Source organism: Furipterus horrens, unplaced genomic scaffold (assembly GCF_987537825.1).
Source record: "Furipterus horrens unplaced genomic scaffold, mFurHor1.1.pri manual_scaffold_17, whole genome shotgun sequence".
Taxonomy (NCBI): Eukaryota; Metazoa; Chordata; class Mammalia; order Chiroptera; family Furipteridae; genus Furipterus; species Furipterus horrens.
This window is the reverse complement of record NW_028327187.1, coordinates 118,343,618-118,362,701: the sequence shown is the minus strand read 5'-3', so window position 1 is coordinate 118,362,701 and position 19,084 is coordinate 118,343,618. Positions and strand designations below refer to the sequence as shown.

General features: G+C 58.2%; 1 protein-coding gene across 1 annotated transcript; it reads right to left on the bottom strand.

Annotated features, from left to right (window-relative positions):
- Nucleotides 1-5,181: 5,181 nt before the first annotated feature.
- ARSD (arylsulfatase D) lies at nucleotides 5,182-18,745 on the bottom strand. Its single transcript, XM_090265125.1, has 10 exons — nucleotides 18,463-18,745; nucleotides 16,899-17,048; nucleotides 16,146-16,267; nucleotides 15,560-15,682; nucleotides 14,776-15,199; nucleotides 13,513-13,649; nucleotides 11,956-12,093; nucleotides 9,138-9,300; nucleotides 7,294-7,490; nucleotides 5,182-5,727 (listed from the first exon to the last, which is right to left on the bottom strand). Exons 1-10 carry the CDS (start codon nucleotides 18,495-18,497, stop codon nucleotides 5,363-5,365), a joined length of 1,854 nt encoding a protein of 617 aa, XP_090121251.1. The 5' UTR covers nucleotides 18,498-18,745; the 3' UTR covers nucleotides 5,182-5,362.
- Between the last annotated feature and the right edge of the window lie 339 nt (nucleotides 18,746-19,084).

Here is a 19,084-nt window from a genome sequence, read left to right as displayed (position 1 = left end):
TTCTCATGTTGATCCAAAGTTTGAATTATGCATGTCAGCCAAAGGGCAAGGGAAGCTGCCTTTTTTCTAGTATTGGCTTTACCCATCCATCCATCCATCCACCCGTCCATCCATCCATCCATCCATCCATCCATCAACCATCCACCCATCCACCCATCCATCCACCCGTCCATCCATCCATCCATCCATCCACCCATCATCCATCCACCCATCCATCCATCCATCCATCATCCATCCATCCATCCATCCATCCGTCTGTCCATCCATCCATCCATCATCCATCCATCCATCCATCCATCATCCATCCGTCCGTCCATCCATCCATCCATCCCTCCGTCCATCATCCATCCATCCATCCATCCATCGTCCATCCATCCATCCATCCATCCATCCGTCCATCATCCATCCATCCAAGCATCATCCATCCATCCATCATCCACTCATCCATCCATCCAGCCACCCATCCATCCATCCACCCATCCATCCATCCATCCATCATCCATCCATCCATCCATCCATCCGTCTGTCCATCCATCCATCCATCATCCATCCATCCATCCATCCATCATCCATCCGTCCGTCCATCCATCCATCCATCCCTCCGTCCATCATCCATCCATCCATCCATCCATCCATCATCCATCCATCCGTCCATCCATCCATCCATCCATCCGTCCATCATCCATCCATCCAACCATCATCCATCCATCCATCATCCACTCATCCATCCATCCATCCACCCATCCATCCATCCACCCATCCATCCATCCACCCATCCACCATCCATCCACATCCATCCACCCATCCATCCATCCACCCATCCATCCATCCACCCATCCACCATCCATCCATCCATCCACCCATCCACCATCCATCCATCCGTCCGTCCACCCGTCCACCCATCTGTCCATCATCCATCATCCATCTGCCCATCCATCCATCCATCCACCCATCCCACGGTTATTGAGTTCTCTCGATGGCAGGCACCCTGACACATCCTCAGACAGGGAATGAGAGGCTCCACCTCCTTTTGACGGCGTCTGAGTGACATCCCTCTAACAGGTAGAACTGTTAGGAATAACACCAGTGCCGGCATCTGTACGGCATCATGTCCGGACTAAGGATGCAGACAAGCTCCGTCCCCGAGAGACGTGATGGGACCCGTACAATCACGAACATTTTGGTAGAGACCAACGACTTTTAAAAGCATTTTATTGTTCTAGCAAGAGTTGCTTCTTGGGGGAGAAAGGAACAGGGTCGGGGAGGAAAAACATTTCCAGGTGTGTTGTCTCGGCCAGGTGGGTGACGATGTGGGATGTGTAGCTGGAGAGGAACAGGGGTCGTACTTAGGTACCTGTCTCTAGCTGCCTTGGCCAAAGCCTGCCGACCCTGTTGTCTGGGACTTGCACGCCCACGGACAGTCCTAATGCTGATGAGTTTCCGTGCGAAGAAGCTGAGGCAGAAAGCGTTCCTCTGGGCCGCCCGTTCTGAATTGGACCGAGCAGACCCGGCCACCCTTCCTGACTTTATAGACCTCTGTTCTTCAGCGCTCACATCTCAACAGGGCCGAGGGCTGAAAGCGGGACAGCTTCTATCCCAGCTCTTCTCGGCCTCCTCCGAAACAAAACGAGTAGCAAAAAAGAAGAACAAAAAGAAAAGAAAAGCATGAGAGCTATTTCAAGACAAGTCCGATGGTTAACCGAAAATAATGAGCAGAGAATCAGGAAGGAAAACCTAAGGGCCAAGTGCCCCTGGGGAAAAATAAATTATGAGGAGAATAGGACCGAGGGAGTTGGCCGGGGCGCCTGATTAAAAGGGCTTCATTGGATACACGTAGGTTTGTTTTCTCTTTCGTTTGGTTATCTGGTTCTTTAAATTCCACACAGAAGTGAGATCATATGGTGTTTGTCTTTCTCTGACTGATTTCACGGAGCATAATATGCTCTAGGTCCGCCGGTGCTACGGCCAACGGTAACAGTGCCTTTTTCATGGCTGCGTAGTATTCCCTTGTATATTGGGATCACAGCTCCTGTTATGCACTCCTCTGTCGATGGGCCCTTAAGCGGCTCCCAGACCCCAGCGATTGTAAATCACGCTGCCACGGACACAGGACTGCGTAAAGTCTTTCAACATCACGCTTGGGTTTCTTCAGCTCTCTACGCAGAAGTGGCATCGCTGACGGGAAGTCCGGCCCAGGGTCTCTAGCCCACAATATTGGAATAGCTACGTACGGTGCCAGGTGGGGACTGAAAATATGGGGGTGGGGGCACTTTGCAGGGTATAGGATTGTCTAAACACCAGGCTGTACCCCTGAAACGAATACAAAATCCCCCTGAACGTAAACTGGAATTGGGAACATTTTAAAAATAAATTTGAATTCTACAAGAGCGAACGCTGTTCACATCTTTGCGTCTGTCCATGTTTTAAGGTCACACCAGAGTGTATTTCTCTAGAGACAGAAAGAATCCTCTAACGGGCAAGAGGCTGTTTACCTGCCCGGGCTTTTTCCCTCCCCTCCTTCCGGGAGCCTGTTTGTGGGTGCTTCCCGGTCCGATTCCGCCACGGGCCTCCGTTACCCGGCCTCTCCAAGGCCACACGCGACATGGCACTTGTCATTTTGCGTCCTGCTTCGTTATTTTTCATTCCGGGGGTGTCGCTTGGGGATGGAAAGGAAGCCACGAGGCCGCCAGCGTTCAGGGCAGAGCCGCGGCGACGGGAACATCTTGTCCGTGCCTCCTGACGGGCGCCGACCGTGGGCGCTGCCCGCGTGGCCTGTCTGAGCACCTGGCCTGCAAGGAGACCAGGGAGCCTGTCGGGAAAGACAGTGCCCACTGTCTTGGGGTTCTCCTGAAGGTGCGGGGAGTGGGGCTGCGGAGCAGTGTTGTGGGGTCTGTGAGGGGTGGTCTGCGCCCCGGCCCCCTCCACGCCCCCGCCGGCAGCACCTCACCGGAGTTGAGCCAGGTTTGCTTGCTTGCCCCCCGATTCCAGTGGTTGTCACCTTGGCCCCCACGCTGATGTCCACCGAGCCGCCCTCCTCGCGGGAAGAAGACGCGGCCCCGTCTGGAAGCTCGCCCAGAGGGGCGCCCGGAATCAGAAACGGTTTGCTGGGTCGGCTGACGTCTGATCAGGAGAGACGGGACGATGGGGGATGTTCCGCGCCGGGGCCGTGTCCCGTGGGTCGGTGTGAGATGTTTGCTACTGATCGCACGGCACCTGCACTGCTTATACAGAGGGACAGGTGTGTAGAGAGCATGTAGCGTCACACTGTGGCCAAACGAAGGTCAGAGGGTGGAGGGAAGAGGCCAGACCAAGAAGCACCGTGGGAGCAGCTAGCGCTGCCGCCACCCAATCGGGAACACCAGGGAGTGTCGTGTGGGTCCCCGCGGGTGTCCTTGGCTGCGGAAGGGTCACCTGCCCCTACTGCCCCGCGTTGTACCCGGTGCGGAAGGGAGACCCCGTCAGTGCTGGGCGCCGTGTGCCCCAGTGCCGGCAGCGACCGCAGAGACAGAAGGAAGCGCAGGGTCCGCGACGTCTTCCCTCCTCCCGCTCCCATAACCAGGGCTGGACGTGCGTGTTTTCTCAGACACTCCTGGCTGCGTCGGCACGAGGCCCTGAGGGAGTTGGGGGGGCCGAGAGGGCAGGACGCTCCGTGGAATACGCCGGAGAAAGGCAAAGACAAAAAATAGGAAGACCCACGGGAGGAAAGATCAGGTGGGCAGTGCCCGCCCTCTGGGGCTGCGGGAGGGGCCGTGCCGGGAAGCGGCCCCAAGGGGCAGACCGGCAGCTCCACAAGCCCCAGGACGTGGCCCCGGCTAAGGCTGGGGGGGCATATTTCAAAGTCACAAAGAGAGGAAATCCGAACAGTTCTCATCAGGAGCCAAAAAAGCATTTTCTTGTTCTGTTGTATCTCCAGAGAGGATGGTGTCGACTCAACATACCGGCCCGGTCATGTCAACCCATGTCATGTGCTTCTGCGGCGTGCCTGACATACACGGGTGGGTCACTTCTATGACATACACGGGTGGGTCACTTCTATGACATACACGGGTGGGTCACTTCTATGACATACACGGGTGGGTCAGTTGTATGACACTGTACACGGATGGGTCATGCCTATGACATTATACACAATGGGTCACGTCTACGACATTATACACGGATGGGTCACTTCTATGACATTGTACACAGATGGGTCACTCCTATGACATACACAATGGGTCACGCCTATGACATTGTACACGGATGGGTCATTTCTACGACATACACGGATGGGTCACACCTATGATATTATACACGGATGGGTCACGCCTATGACATTATACACGGATGGGTCTCAGTTCTTTGCCAATAGCACCGGGGAAGAGAAAGAAGGACAAACAGGCAGTGTGTCCTCTGGAAGGGACTCCCTCCTGCGGGTATAAAGGACTGGATTTCGGTCTCCAAGGGCCTACGGGAGGCGATCATATCTGGTCAACCTTCCCAGCGCTGGAGGTTCCCAGTGTCCGCCTGAGAATCAAAGGTTTTCAAAGGGACAGGTAATCAGCATTTACTGAGGTCAATAAGAACAGCTAGTGGGGAAGCAGGGACCCGGGCAGGAGCCCCTGCAGGGTCCCCGTGAGGACACATGGGGCGGCGTTTACCAGGAAGGGAAGGGACCGTCACCCCCGCAGCAGGAAGGAGGGGCTGGGGGCGCAGATACCAGGACGTCATGATGCTGATTCTAAACCACGTGTGTCACGCTCAGCCCTGGGCTCACTCGTCCCGTCGTCACCACGTCTGCTTCCTCGTCACCTGTGCGGGCAGCTCTTTGGGACCCAGGGCGGCTCTGGGCCCCGGGCAGAGGTCCCTTTGTCCTGTGTTCACACCAGCAGGTTTGAGGCCCCCGACGGGCCCCGCAGCCCAGACTCCATTGTCCAGGGGCCCCCCCTTATTTTAGTGTTCATATCCCTTTCATGTGATCCTCTATTCTGCTCTTTACAGATTCCTTGTTTCTCGCGAGTGGATAATATTCCAGGGCAGACGTGCATATAATATCGATAAATAACATCGTCTTTATCCTCGGAGCCACGGGCGGACCCGTGGGCCGTTTCCACGTCTGGGGTGTTATTAATAACGCAGCTATGAACAGAGGGGTGCCTATCATTTCTCATTGCTGTTTTGGGGTTCCCAGCATTTGTTCCCAGAGGTGGGGTCGCTGGGTCAGAAGGCAGATGCATTTTTAGTGTTTTGAGGACCCTGCACGCTGGTCTCCCCAGGGGCTGCCTTCCCGCCCACTGTGCCCCGAGGGTCTCCTTTCTCCACGTCCTCGCCGGCCCGTTTCATGCACTGGCTCTCTGAGGGCGGCCATGTGGATCCCACGAGGTCACGCGTCCTCGCGGTCCCCGTCCAGGTCGCAGGCGCAGAAAGGGAAGGTCCCGCAGCAGGGCTGCAGCCACGGCCGCCAGACAATGCGGCTCAGCGACAGCTGTCCGGGCACCGGGCTCAGCGTCTCCCTGTGCCTGTCCACCGCCTCGGCCAGCCTGGCGACCACCGCGTGGAACAGGGGCTCCGCGCCGGGGGACAGGGGCCGCGCCTCCGCAGGGTCCCGGGAGAGGTCGAAGAGCAGAGGGGGGCTGTGCTGGGTCACGCCGTCCCCCGAGCAGGGGCACACGCCTCGGCCGTAGCAGGCCCCGGCTCCCTGGGGCTGGAATGTGGGCGTCATGTAATGGACCTTCCAGAGCCTTCCACCTGAACGCAAACAGGGCGGCAGTCAGGGCGGCAGGAGCCCCGCGGAGCACACACGCCCGGGTCAGGGACCGGTGCTGGGCCACGGTCGTCACCTCCCGTGTGACTCAGAGAAAGGGAGAGGGGAGAGAGCAAGGGCAGAGGCGCACGTGAGGCAGCCACACTGCCAAATCTGCGTGCAGGCATGCACACACATGTGCCACGTGCGCACACCCAGGCAGGGCACACGTGTCACACTTGTACGCGGGTGCCGCTGTGCATGGACACAGGTCACATGTGCACACGATTGCAGTGCTATTGTGCATGGGTGTGCACACATGTGCTGGTCTGCACAGGTGTGCACGCGTGCGCTGTCTGCACAGGTGTGCACACGTGTGCATGTGCATGCGTGTGCTGTGCTCCCAGCACGGAGAAGCAAAGGGACTCATTCCAAAGTGCTCAGCGGGGATCAGAATCCCAGGTACCCCTGCGATATGCTTCCCCTTGGCCCTACTTTCCTCGCGGCACCACGTCTGCAGGCAGGCAAGGAGGGCAAAGGCCTTGCTATGTCCTCCCAGGGCGCACTGGGACCCGTGGTCCCTCAGGAAGCTGGTCACGGCACAGCACGGAGGGAAGCCCGCGCATCCCTCCACCCACCCCTGGGGCCCTGGCTAGGGGCCTCCTGCAGACACTGAGGGGCTCTTCTCGGCTGTGGAGGGAAGGGTCTGCTCCGTGACAGCGAATGTCCCGTGTGTGCGCGGCCCGGCTGCGGGGCCCAGGCGTGTCGCGTCACGCTAGCCTCGCTGTCACTGTGAAGGTGGTTTTGTTTTGTTTTGTTTTTTTGGTAGATGAGTTTAACATGCACATCAGGAGACATGGAGTAAAGCAGATGGTCCCCCCTCGTGTGGGTGGGCCTCATCCCATCACCTGAAGAATTTAAGGGAACAACGGCGGACGGCGCCAGGGAGGACATCCTGCCTCCCAAGAACAGCACAGACCTTCTGCCGCAGCGTCCAGCCCGCAGACTCGAGACAGCAGCGTCCACACCATACAGGCTTCCGGCCTGCCCGGCACGGTTGCCTTTGCTACCCCACAGCCACGGGAGTCAGCTCTTCAGAACGTCTCTCTCTGTCTCCATCCACCCGTCCATCCATCCCTCCCTCCATCCATCCATCCATCCATCCATCCACCGACCCATCCATCCACCCGTCCATCCATCCCTCCATCCATCCATCTATCCATCCACCCATCCACCCATCCATCATCCATCCATCATCCATCTTTCCTTTCATCTATCCACCCATCCACCCATCCATCATCCACCCACCCATCCATCATCCACCCACCCACCCATCCATCCCTCCATCCCTCCACCCACCCACCCATCCATCCATCCCTCCATCCATCCATCCCTCCCTCCATCCATCCACCCATGCATCCATCCCTCCATCCATCCATCCCTCCCTCCATCCACCCACCCACCCATCCATCCATCCCTACATCCATCCACCCATGCATCCATCCCTCCATCCATCCATCCACCCACTGACTCATCCATCCATCCATCCGTCTGTCCACCTACATACCCACCCTCCCCCTTGGTCCCATGTCCCTGGAGGACCCTCCCAGACAGCAGCCGCCACTGTCGGGCCGGCGTGGACTCACGCTCCCTGTCGTGCCACCGCGCTGCGTGCAGATGCGTCCCGCAGTAATGGAACAGGAACTCGTGGGCCGAGTGGTCTGCGGTCCCTTGCAGCAGGGGCAGCAGGCTGCGGCCATCGATCACCCTGGTTCAGGGGAGAGACACGAGGGAGGCATCAGACCAGGGCCCCTAGGACGGCGCTTTGCAGCTGGGCAGAAAGCCCAAGGCCACGGGGGCCGCAGCTGACAGAGCGTGGGGCAGACACCGCCATGTCCCTGACCTGCCACCGGATTGCAGGCGGCTGAGCAGGACACAGAGTGTTGTAGGAAGACCCAAAGGCATGACCTCCCAGGGGCGTTTGTTACGCAGCATTGTGTACAGAGCGCACACACGCACACACACGCCACTCTGACCCTGGATGTTAACACAAGGTCTCCAATCCCAGCAGCACCACCCAGGCCCATGACACATTCCACATGTTGTCACACGTATGACCGGATGGGCATGGCACCTGCAGGTCCTTCCTGACAAACATGGTAGAATCATGGAAACGCCGTAACCTGAATTTAACGTAGAGATGTAGGGCCTCTTCTTACAGCAGGAAAGCCCTGGGAGCTACGTGTTACTTTCCGTTTCACGGCACCCACACTGCGATGGTTTCCTTTCTGCGTGCACTTGGCCAGGCGTTTGGTGAAACCCTAGTCTGCGTGTTATAATGAAGGTGTTTTGTAAGTTGGCCGGTGCCCACGGCCGCGGCCGCCGAATAGCACACAGCGGCCCCCAGGACGAGGGCGGGCCGCGTCCGGTCAGGTGACGGCTGCCCACGGCAAAGACCGAGGCTTCCGGGAAAAGATGGGATTCAGCCCCACCGCCAACACGGAAGTTCTGCCTGCACGTCCAGCCTGCCGGCCTGACACGGGACGTCCATTTGTCCGCGTCTCCAACGGCGTGAGTCCCTTTCTCAAAAGAAATCTCATTCTATTCTCCTGCAAACACATACACACACCCGGGCTGCGGCTTTCTCTCGTCTCGTAAACAAAGAAAACGAATAACATGCTTTTTCTGTGATGACGGCTGCGGGGGGCGGGGCACCTCATGCTATCATCCCTTACACGAGAGTGTTTATTTCACGCATGAGTTGAAATAAAATAAAAGGATCCACATATTGGCTCAGAGCCGTGGCTGGGCTCAGAGCACCGTCCTGAGCACCTAAAGGTCGCAGGTTCGATTCCCAGTCAGGGCACGTCCCTAGGTGGTGGGTTCGATCCCCAGTCGCGGTACGTCCACGAGGCAACCATGCGATGTTTCTCTATCTCTGTCTCTTTCTCTCTGCCCCTTCCTGTCCAAGCCTATTTCTGGGTGAGGAGTAAGCAACGATATATCGATGTCTATTCTCTTTTCTCTTGTATGAGACGGACCCTTTGCCCAAGGGCTCGTCTCCCAGCGAGAAATCATTTTTAAATCCTAGTATCGTAGCTTCCCCCACACGTGGGCGGAACGGCATCTCAGGAAATGATGGAGCAACGTCTTTCCAGGGCTCCCGTTCTACCAAGTTCATGTCTCTCCCCCTGGATAAGGAGCGGCCTAAAATTTCACTAAAACTGCGGAACCGAGAGCTTGACCCCGTAGTTTATGGGATCTTAGGCTTTACCGCGCTGGGTTACTTCACAGTGATGTGTCCCTGACCTTGGAGGAGGTGCAATTTCTTTTTTACTGTTCTCACGTGGTCTGTGTTCCCCCTCAATCTGAACCATCTCCAGAGCTGGGGAGCGGGGTCTCGCCGCACACGTACCTGTCCCGGGGCACCTCGCCGCCGCCCAGCTGCACTACGGTGGGGAAGACGTCCATGAGGGTGGTGGGCTCCGGGACCACCCTGCCGGCGGGCAGCACCCCGGGCCAGCGGAATATCCCGGGCACGCGGATGCCGCCTTCCCAGCCGCCCATGCCTTTGCCGCCTGGAAGGAAATGATGCCGTTAGGACCGAGCAGATTGTGCAAACGAGACATGCACCTCCATGCACGTGTCTGTCTGTCTGTGTACAGACACCCCCGTGCTGAGCTGCCCATGGGGCAGCTGCTATTTCCCAAAATTGGCCACAGTGATTGTTCTAGAACCTTGTGATGCCCTCCCCGCCCCGGGCAGCTGGAGTCCCCATCCTTTCCCCGTGAAATTCGGGGTGTCTTTGTGATCCCCCATCACACAGGACAGGGATATCTGTTCAGAGGCATCCCTGGGATTTTGCACAAACACGCAGGGGTCCTCATCTGTTTTTCTTTCTTGTTTTTCTGGACGGAGTGGGCATGGGGCCTGGGGACCTCCTTCCTCCTCCTCCTCTCTGAGCTCCGCAGCGTCCCCGCTGTCCTGCGTTCTCTCCCTGACCGTCCAAGTCCTTCCTGTGGAAGGGGAACCCCCGCCAGGGGCCTGTGGCGATGGGAGGGCGTCCCGTCTACCTCTCGCCAAAATGCAAACGGCGGTTAAGCACAGACGACTAGTATTTCTTCGTAACATACAGGTAACGATGAACCGCACGGTCGCCTCCTGAGGAACTCCCGGTAGGGAAATGAGGGCGAGCATGGCATGGTGGGAGACTGAAACAGGACCGTGATCAATACGTGCTTCCGTACGGGGGTTCTCATTGTGACGCTATTGCTGTAGTTCCCCCAGGGCAGCGTCCAATGGCGGCCGGGCAGGAGGTGTCGGTGGGGGGGCGGACGTCTGGCGGGGCTCCGCGGGGTGCTGCTCTGGGTCCCACGCATCTGAAAGCAAGGCGCCGGCTCTCCGCGCTCCGACATGAAGCCTCAGAGGAGGAATTCACCTCGAAGCTTGTTCGGGGTGTTGGAAAAACACCTTCATTGCGGTTGTAGGACGGAGGTCCCCAGTCCCGTGCGAAGGGGGTCAGCCTCACGTGTTCAGGTAACCGGCACCGTCGCGGCAGCAACGGCTGGTCAAGGCCTCGTGTTTCACGTCTGTCTCACTTCTTCCACTTTGTTGGGTTCTCCAGGGAAACAGACGAACAGGGTGAGTGGATGCACAGGTGGATGGACGAATGAAAGGATGGATGGAAGGATGGATGGATGGAAGGATGGATGGATGGATGGAAGAACAGATGGATGGATGGATGGATGGATGGATGGATGGGTGGATGGATAGATGGGTGGAAGGATGGATGGATGGATGGATGGATGGATGGATGGAAGGATGGATGATGGATGGATGGAAGGATCGATGGATGGAAGGATGGATGAATGGAAGAACAGATGGATGGATGGATGGAAGGATGGATGAATGGAAGAACAGATGGATGGATGGATGGATGGATGATGGATGGATGGAAGGATGGATGGATGGAAGGATGGATGGATGGATGGGTGAATGGATAGATGGGTGGATGAATGGGTGGATGAATGAATGATGGATGGATGGATGGATGGATGGGTGGATGGATGGATGGAAGGATGGACAGATGGAAGGAAGAACAACAGATGGATGGATGGATGGATGGATGGATAGATGAATGGAAGGAAGGATGGATGATGGATGGATGGAAGGATGGAAGGAAGAACAGATGGATGGATGGATGGAAGGATGCATGGAAGGAAGGATGGATGATGGATGGATGGAAGGAAGGATGGATGGATAGATGGGTGGATGGTGGATGGATGGATGGATGGAAGGATGGATGGGTGGAAGGAAGGATGGATGGAAGGAAGGATGAATGATGGATGGATGGATGGAAGGATGGGTGGATGGAAGGATGAATGGATGATGGATGGATGGAAGGAAGGATGGATGATGGATGGATGGAAGGAAGGATGGATGGATAGATGGGTGGATGGTGGATGGATGGATGGATGGAAGGATGGATGGGTGGAAGGAAGGATGGATGGAAGGAAGGATGAATGATGGATGGATGGATGGAAGGATGGGTGGATGGAAGGATGAATGGATGATGGATGGATGGAAGGAAGGATGGATGATGGATGGATGGATGGAAGGATGGATGGGTGGTAGAGAAGGTAGAAGCATAATAGATAGATATATGAGAGGTGAAGCCAGATAAATAAAGCCAACAAAGCGAAAAGTCACGGCGTCCAAGCTCAGCGCGGAGGGCCTGTCGGGAAAGTCAATGTTCTGATGCCATTTCAGTGACTTCCAATGCCCTGCCTGTCTTGCTTTGGGGGGTTCCCAATGCATTTCAGCAAAGATGGGACCCCTATTTTTTTTAAACTCTATCAGACTTAAAAAAAAAAAAATCAACGTACTCATGGAAAGGAATTATGCCCTACCCCTGAGGCGCTCTGTCGGAAGAAGAGCATGTGCACCGCTTGGGTTCCGCCTTTCATTTAGAACCAGATTTCTTGTGACTTTAGCTTAATTATCGGTATCGCCCTTCTATAGAAATGGAGGCCCTTTCAGGGGAGGGCAGGTGTCTCTCTCTCTCTCTCTCTCTGCGGCATTGAGGTACAACGTGGTCTAGAGTAGAGACCCCGAAACTACGCCTTGAATTCGTTCGTTTTGGCTCCTGCAGCATCTGCCGCCGGCATGACTGGGGCTGCGGGCATCGGTCACGTATGTGGACTGGGCCCCTCCCGTCCGTCTGTCGGCCTTACCTCTGTAGATTCCGTTCCATCCCCCGAGCTGCCCGAGTCCTTCGTCCCTTGCCTCCAGGTGGCCCCCGTGATCGGAGGTGAAATACGTGAGCGTGCGGTTTTCCAGACCGCGTTCTTCCAGCGCACGGAGAATTTCACCTGTTTTCCGGAAAACGGGCCATGTCAGGAGCAAGGGAAGAAAACGGGGTCAGGGCACGGAGCCCCGGTCCCCGTTTCGGGAACAGCCAGCCCTCGCTATAGACAGTCACCCAGAGGGGCCGCGGTCCCCAGGAGGCCACCGTTACGAACAGGAGCGTGACACGGGGAGATGGAGCTCGCGGTTCCGACGCCGGAGGCATCGGAATCTTGCTTACAAAGGTGACCGCCGTTCAGAGAACGCGAGAACACACTCCGCCGATAGGCTGCCCATGGCGTGTTGGCGATGGTTGCGTGTCTGTAAGTGTGTGAAGGTGGAAATGTGCTGAGCAACGGTGATCTTGGTGGTCCCTGTCCGCACGGGACAAAGCCGGGACTCTGAGCCTCCGTGGTCGCTGGCATGTGGCATGTGGCATAGGGCGGCCAGGACGCATCAGGACAGAGCCCTGCAAAGCTCACAGTTGCTTTATCCATGGGGACCCCCCAGACGCTGAAATCGTGGAAAGTCTAGATGATAAAGCATAAGGAAATCTGGGGCCCCGGAAATACAGGCTGAGACAACAGCCTGCCACCCACGTCTCTGCGCTGAGGTCATCTGCCTGTTGACGTGACCCAAAGCCTCGTGGCAATTGTCTCAAGACACCCTGTTATAAACAGCATCATAAACGGGGCCCCTTTTAAAATGCAGCCGGAATTCAGACCCAGAGGGGCTGCCCGGCATGTCGGGGGCCTCCAACCTGCGGATGTGAACACGGGACAAAGGGACCTCCGCATGGGGTGCAGGGCTGCCCTGGGTCCCAAAGAGCTGCCTGCACAGGTGACGAGGAAGCAGACGCAGTGACGACGGGACGGTGAGCCCAGGGCTGAGCAGGACGCACGTGGTTTAGAATCAGCGTCACGACGTCCTGGTATCTGCGACCCCAGCCCCGCCTTCCTGCTGCGGGCGTGACGGTCCCTTCCCTTCCTCGTCAACGCCACCCCCGTGTGTCCTCACGGGGACCCCATGTCGGTCACTGCTTCCCCACCAGCTGTTCTCACTGATCACAAACACACATGGTTGCCTCTCCCTTCGAAACCCTTGTTTTCGGGGGAACCGTGTCCCGGACGGCCAGGAACGTCACGTCTACGATATTTTAACCGTCTGCCATCGCTCTGGTCTCTTGAGGCCACAGAAGGAAAGCGACGTTGGGCCGCTGTCCCGGAAGACAGGACTCTGCGTCCCTTCCCGTCGCATCTCGTGAGGGCTTTCCAGGGTGGCCTTTGCGGGAGGGTGACGTTGCGCCCATAGAAGAAGGCATGGCCGACACCCCAGGAGCGCGCGCATGATGACGGGGCAGGATTTTCTCGCTCTCCTTTCTTCTCTCTTGTTCTGTGACCTGGTTCATCGTCAAAGGGCCCATCTGTCAACATTCTCTGACTCACCTACAAGCCAGTCCATCTCCTCCACGCTGTCCCCATACAGGCCGTGCCGGCTCCTCCCGAGGAACGCGTCCGTGGTCACCAGAGGGACGTGCACGTGCAGCAGAGACACAAAGAGCAGGAACGGCCGGTGCTGGTTTCTGGAAGGAGGGAAACACCCTTCAAGTACAACGGCACCGGGTCCGGGGCGATGGGATCCGTGACGTTGGAGCAGGGACCTGCGTTTTGGAGACCGGTCCCCCTCCAACCCATCGGCCCAGAGTTTTGCTTTCAAAATCCCAAAGACGATGAAGAGATGCAGATGCCCTGAGAACTCCTCTCTTCTTTGCCATGTCATGCTTTCAGATGCGCAGCGGCCATAGGAAAGGACGCTCAAGCTCACCAGCCGTCAGAGAGATGCAAAGTAAAACCACAATGAGACACCACTTCCCACCTGTCAGAACGGCCGTCATCAACCAATCAACGAAGAACAAGTGTCGGCGAGGACGTGGAGAAGAGGGGACCCTAGTGCGCTGCTGGTGGGAACGCAGCCTGGGGCAGCGACTCTGGGAAACAGCATGGAATTACCTCAAAAAACTAAACATGGAGCTGCCTCTTGATCCGGCGATTCTACTTTTGGCTACTAATCAGAAGAAACCCAAAACACTAATTCAAAATGAGAGAGGCACCCCTATATTCATCACAGCATTATTCACAGTCGCCCAGAGATGGGAACTACAGAAGTGCTCATCAATAGGCGGGTGGATGAAGAGGCCGCGGTACGTTCACACGAGGGAATACTACGCAGCCATGAAAAAGGATGGATTCTTACCCTTGGCGACAACATGGATGGACCTAGAGGGCGTTACGCTCGGTGAAGTAAGTCAGACAGGGAAAGACAAAGAGCGTAATATCTCACGTATGTGTGGAATCAAAAAAAAAAAAAAAAAACAAAGCAAAAGAATTAAACCAACAGCCCAGAAACAGATGCACACACACACAGAACAGACCGGTGGTGGCCCGAGAGCACGGGGTGGGGGCTGATTGTAGAAAGTGAAGGGACATTGGTGTTCACAGAACAGTCACGGGTCCACCCCGGGGAACACAGTCAATAAGACGGTGCTCACTATGCGTGGGGCCAGGCGGGTGCTGGAGATATCGGGGGGATCCCTTGGTAAGGGACATAAACGTCTAACCAGTCGGCCGCACGGCTGATAGTAACAGGATATGGAATGTCCCCTGTCATGGAAAAATACATCGAGCCGAGAAAGAAAGTGGGTGAATGACCTTTCAAGGAAGGAATCCGCTTCCCTCAGCAGAAGACCGGTGGTTCTTTCCAAAACCATGGGTTGCTGGATGACGTCATAGTCCCTCATCAGAAGACAGTTCCAGCGACGCACGAAGCCGAAGCTGGCGTACCAGGCGGCGAAGAACAGGCAGAGGAGGCCGGCCGCCCCCGTGACCGCCTTCCAGGGGACGGAGAGGGCCCCGGACGCCTTGGCCGCGGCCGTGGTCAGGACGCCCAGGGCCATCCACTGGGTGTAGCGCCAGAGCCTCGCTCTGAGGGCCGCGTCCACCTCGGGGGGCCGGCCCGGGTGGCAGTCGTTGACCAGCGTGAAGGGCGTGCCGTAGAAGTAGCCGAAGCCGTGGGCCAGCGGGTGGTGGCAGGCGTCCGTGCGGGACTCGCAGTTCAGGCCCTGGTGCCATTTTCCTGGGGACAGGAGCAGACCGTCACGCGAGAAAACGCACCCGTGCCGTCCTTGTCAGACGCGGGTCCCCTCGTTGGGCTCTCCGGGCTGTTCCCAGGACCGCAGACGCGCGGGACAGCGAGAACAGGACAGACGTCGGAACGAGAGAAGGAAGGATAGAGATTTCAAGGAGAAAAGGGCGTTGGCACATCCAGGGAGAAGAAGAGGCCCATCTGCCGAGACGGTGACGTCCGTGAACACCTCCCACGTTGGAAACAACCCAAGGGAGTCTGGGCACCAAATGTGGGTTCGGACACGGGCCCTTCTCCCGCCGTAGGGACCGCGGTTTCGGTAGCCACGGCTCCCCCGGGGGAACGCAGTACCTATGAGGCCCGTGGTGTAGCCCCGCCGCTGCAGGATTCTCGCAAACGTGGTCTCGTTCTGGGGGAGGCCGCCCGAGCCCCCGTTCCACATCAGCGCCCGGTACCCGTCGTGGGCGTCCATGCCTGTGGGGTGGAGCAGAGAGCACTCGCTCGGATCCTTTGGGCGGCTGTGGGCACTCGCCACGGGGGAGGAGCGTGCCCGGCCCTCCAGGGGACCCTCGCCGGGCCTGGCGTGGCTTTTGATGGTCGCAAGGCTGGAGGGAGGGGGTCCTCATGGCATCTTGTGGGTCGAACAGACGCATCGACGAGAAGCCCCCGGCCCCAAACGTCAGGAGGGCTGAGGCTGAGAGGCCCGGAGTCTTCCCGGGAGTCTGCTTGTCTGTCTGTCTACCTACCTACCTACCTATCTATCCGTCATCTATATCCATCCACGCATTTATCATCGGTCTCTTTATCTGTCCATCCATCCGCACATCCATCCACCCATCCATCATCCATCCATCCATCCCATGGACGTTTCTCTCCCTCTCTCTCTCCCTTCACGTCCCTCGACAAAGACATAAAACCTAAAAAGAAAGAAACCCACCGGATCTGAGAGCGTGTCTCCCGGTCAGGAACGCTGCTCGGCTCGGGGTGCAGAGCGGGGCGGCCGCCAGGTGCTGGGTGAGCCTCACGCCTTCCCGAGCCAGCCGGTCGATGTTGGGGGTCCTGAGCAAAGCGCACCCACGTCACTGTCAGGAAGGGGATGTACTCCCAGCTGCGGCAGGTCCCGGCATGAGTCCCTCCTTGGAAACAGGGCCTTTGCACATGAGACTAAATAAAGGAGCTGAGAGGAGGCCGTCTTGGATCAGGGGAGCCCCGCGTCCAGGGACAGTGACCTTAGAAGGGACGGCAGAGGAGACGCAGACCCGGAGGGGAAGCCACGCGGAGACAGAGGCAGAGACGGGAGGGACGCGGCCCCCCGCCCAGGGACGCCTGAAGCCCCCGGAGCTGGGAGAGGCGGGAAGGACCGTCCCTGGGGCCTGGGAAGGGAGCGCGGCCCTGGGACCCCTGGACCTCAGACGCCTGGTCTCCGGGACGGAGACAGGATGAACTCTTGTGGTTTTAATCCCCCCGTGCGTGGCCAGTTCTTCAGGCAGCAAAGGAAGCAGACACCCAACCCACCATAGTCCCATGTTGTGGAGAAGGGGACTTATTTCCCTCTGGAAAAATCATTTTTTTTCAGTGTTGAGATCTGACATAGTCAAGAATCGCTGCCTTTCCGCAGACAGATTTTGACTGCATCATGGATGCAGACACCCCCTCACAGCCCCACCAGCGACACCACCAGCCCGGGTACCTCAGTGTGTGGTTCCCGTAGCAACCGAGGTCCCCGATGCCAAGGTCGTCCGCCATGATCAGCAGGATATTTGGTGGCAAGGCATCCGCTGCTTTGAATTCGTGAGCCCTCAGAAGCAGACACAGCGTGACCAGCGCCGGCCAGAAGCCCCTGGAGAGAAGCGCAAACGGCGTGCAGGGATGTCTATACTTTGGAATGAAAAGTCACCCTTCCCACCTTGGCTGGTGTGGCTCGGGGGACGGAACATCAGCCTGTGAACCAAAGCGTCACCGGTTCGATTCCCAGTCAGGGCACAGGCCTGGGTGGTGGGCCAGGCCCCCAGTTGGGGGCGCACGCGAGGCAACCAGACAGGCATGTTTCTCTCCCTCTCTGTCTCCCTCCTTTCCCCTCTCTCTAAAAATGAATAAAATATTTCAAAAAAAAATAAAATAAAAAGTCACCCTTTCCAACCAGCTCGCCGGTCACCCGTGCGCTTTTCCACTAATTCAGGGCTTAAGCAGGAACTGCGTCGCCTTGCCCAAGGACACGCACCGCGAAAGCCTAGATGAGGCCGGTGTGCCAAACTTGGTTTGTTTTGAATCCAGGCCCCTCCTTCCCGCCACTGCCTGATTGGGCCCCAGAAGCGTCACCGAAGGGCGGGTTAGGAGGGTGACGCGCGTTCAGGGCGGCGCCGCCTCCGTTTCCCGGTGCGGAGGGGCTCAGAGTCCCGGGAGTTCGGTGCGCCATGACGCAGGCGGCCCGGGAGGGTCGGGGCGGAGGGGCGTTCACATGTTAAAAGCACCCCAGACAGGACCCGGAGATACAGCACAGCCGTGTGGACTGTACCGATCCCTCGAGGATTTGAAAGGCCCGTTGTCCGCGGGCGTCCGGAGCGCACGGGCGACCCTGCGCAAGGGGACTTGGAGCGGACGGGGCGGATCCCAGGCTCTCCTCGCCCTATAACCCGAAGGGACGAGGCTACGGTGTGGCCCTGGCGGCGATCCACGGCTCTGGGCTGTCAGCCCCAGCGTATCCTGGGGTCCCGAGCAGGGCCCCCGGTCTGTCCGCATTCCGCGACGGCGCCCAGGTGCGACGGCCCTTCGGAGACTCGGGGAGTGATGGCCGTGCACCGCAGGGCCCAAAACGGGGGTGGCCCCGGACGGGACGGGGTGTGGCGGGAGAATGGGGTGTCTTGGGGAGTATTGTGGGGGCACCGGGCGTGTGCGAGTGTTGGAGGAGGAGGAGCGCGGGGCGGGCCGTGGCGCTGTGGCGCGTGTGGAGTGAGGTCAGGCGGCAGGCACTCCACACGAGGGCGTGTCTTGGAGAGCGGGGGGCGGACCCAGCCGGCCTGGCTCTGACGTTCTCCCCTTCCCCCCCCCCCCCACTTCCTCCTTTTTCCTCCACTCCGCCTCCGTACCCCGCGGGGCGGGGCTTTGTCGACACCCCTGCTCTTTTGTGCCGCGTCCGGAAGCCCACTCTTCCCCGGGTACCCACGCTCACCCTGGACTCCCCTCTTCTTTCTTCCCATAATCTCCACCCCATGCCCCAAGCCGAGGTGAGGGCTGTGTCCCGGGGTCCCACGCACCTGGCAGCGGGTGTGGCGCGTCCCCTCTGCCCCATGGGCCCCACTGCGCTGAGCCAGCAAGACGCGCAGGACCTTGCCCCGAGAGCTCTGGGCGCCCGAGTCCCACCCCCGGGGCTGTATAATCTGCGGGGTGGGGCCTCTCCCTCCCTAATCCGTTTAACCTCCTGGGCCTTCCGGGAGTTAATCTTTGAAACCGGTTCTCCCGGGTCCTGCCGGTTCCAGTGGCCGCCCCCCTCCCAGGCAGACCGGGACGGAGGAGGAGCTGAGGAATCCGGGCTGGATTTGGGCACACCTCCCGAATTCTGGGTTTCCCCGAATCACCGGGGCGTCTGCGCACCAAGGAGCGTCCCCTGGAAACGGTTCCAACCGGAAAAACACGACGTCCTCATCCATGTCGAAATGATAACCCCACGCCCTTTAATGGGGTGCCCGCCAGCGCGCACCGCGGCCCCTCGTCCCCCTTGGTGTGTACAGACCCGTATGACGAAGAAGCACGTTACTGTGGGACTTGAGCTCTGGGGCCGCGGAGGACGCTGGGGTCCTTTGTGAAGAAACCCAGTAGCGGGAGGGACTTTGCTTGTCCCTGGCTTGTTGCCTGCGTGGGCAGCTCTTCGCCGTGCGT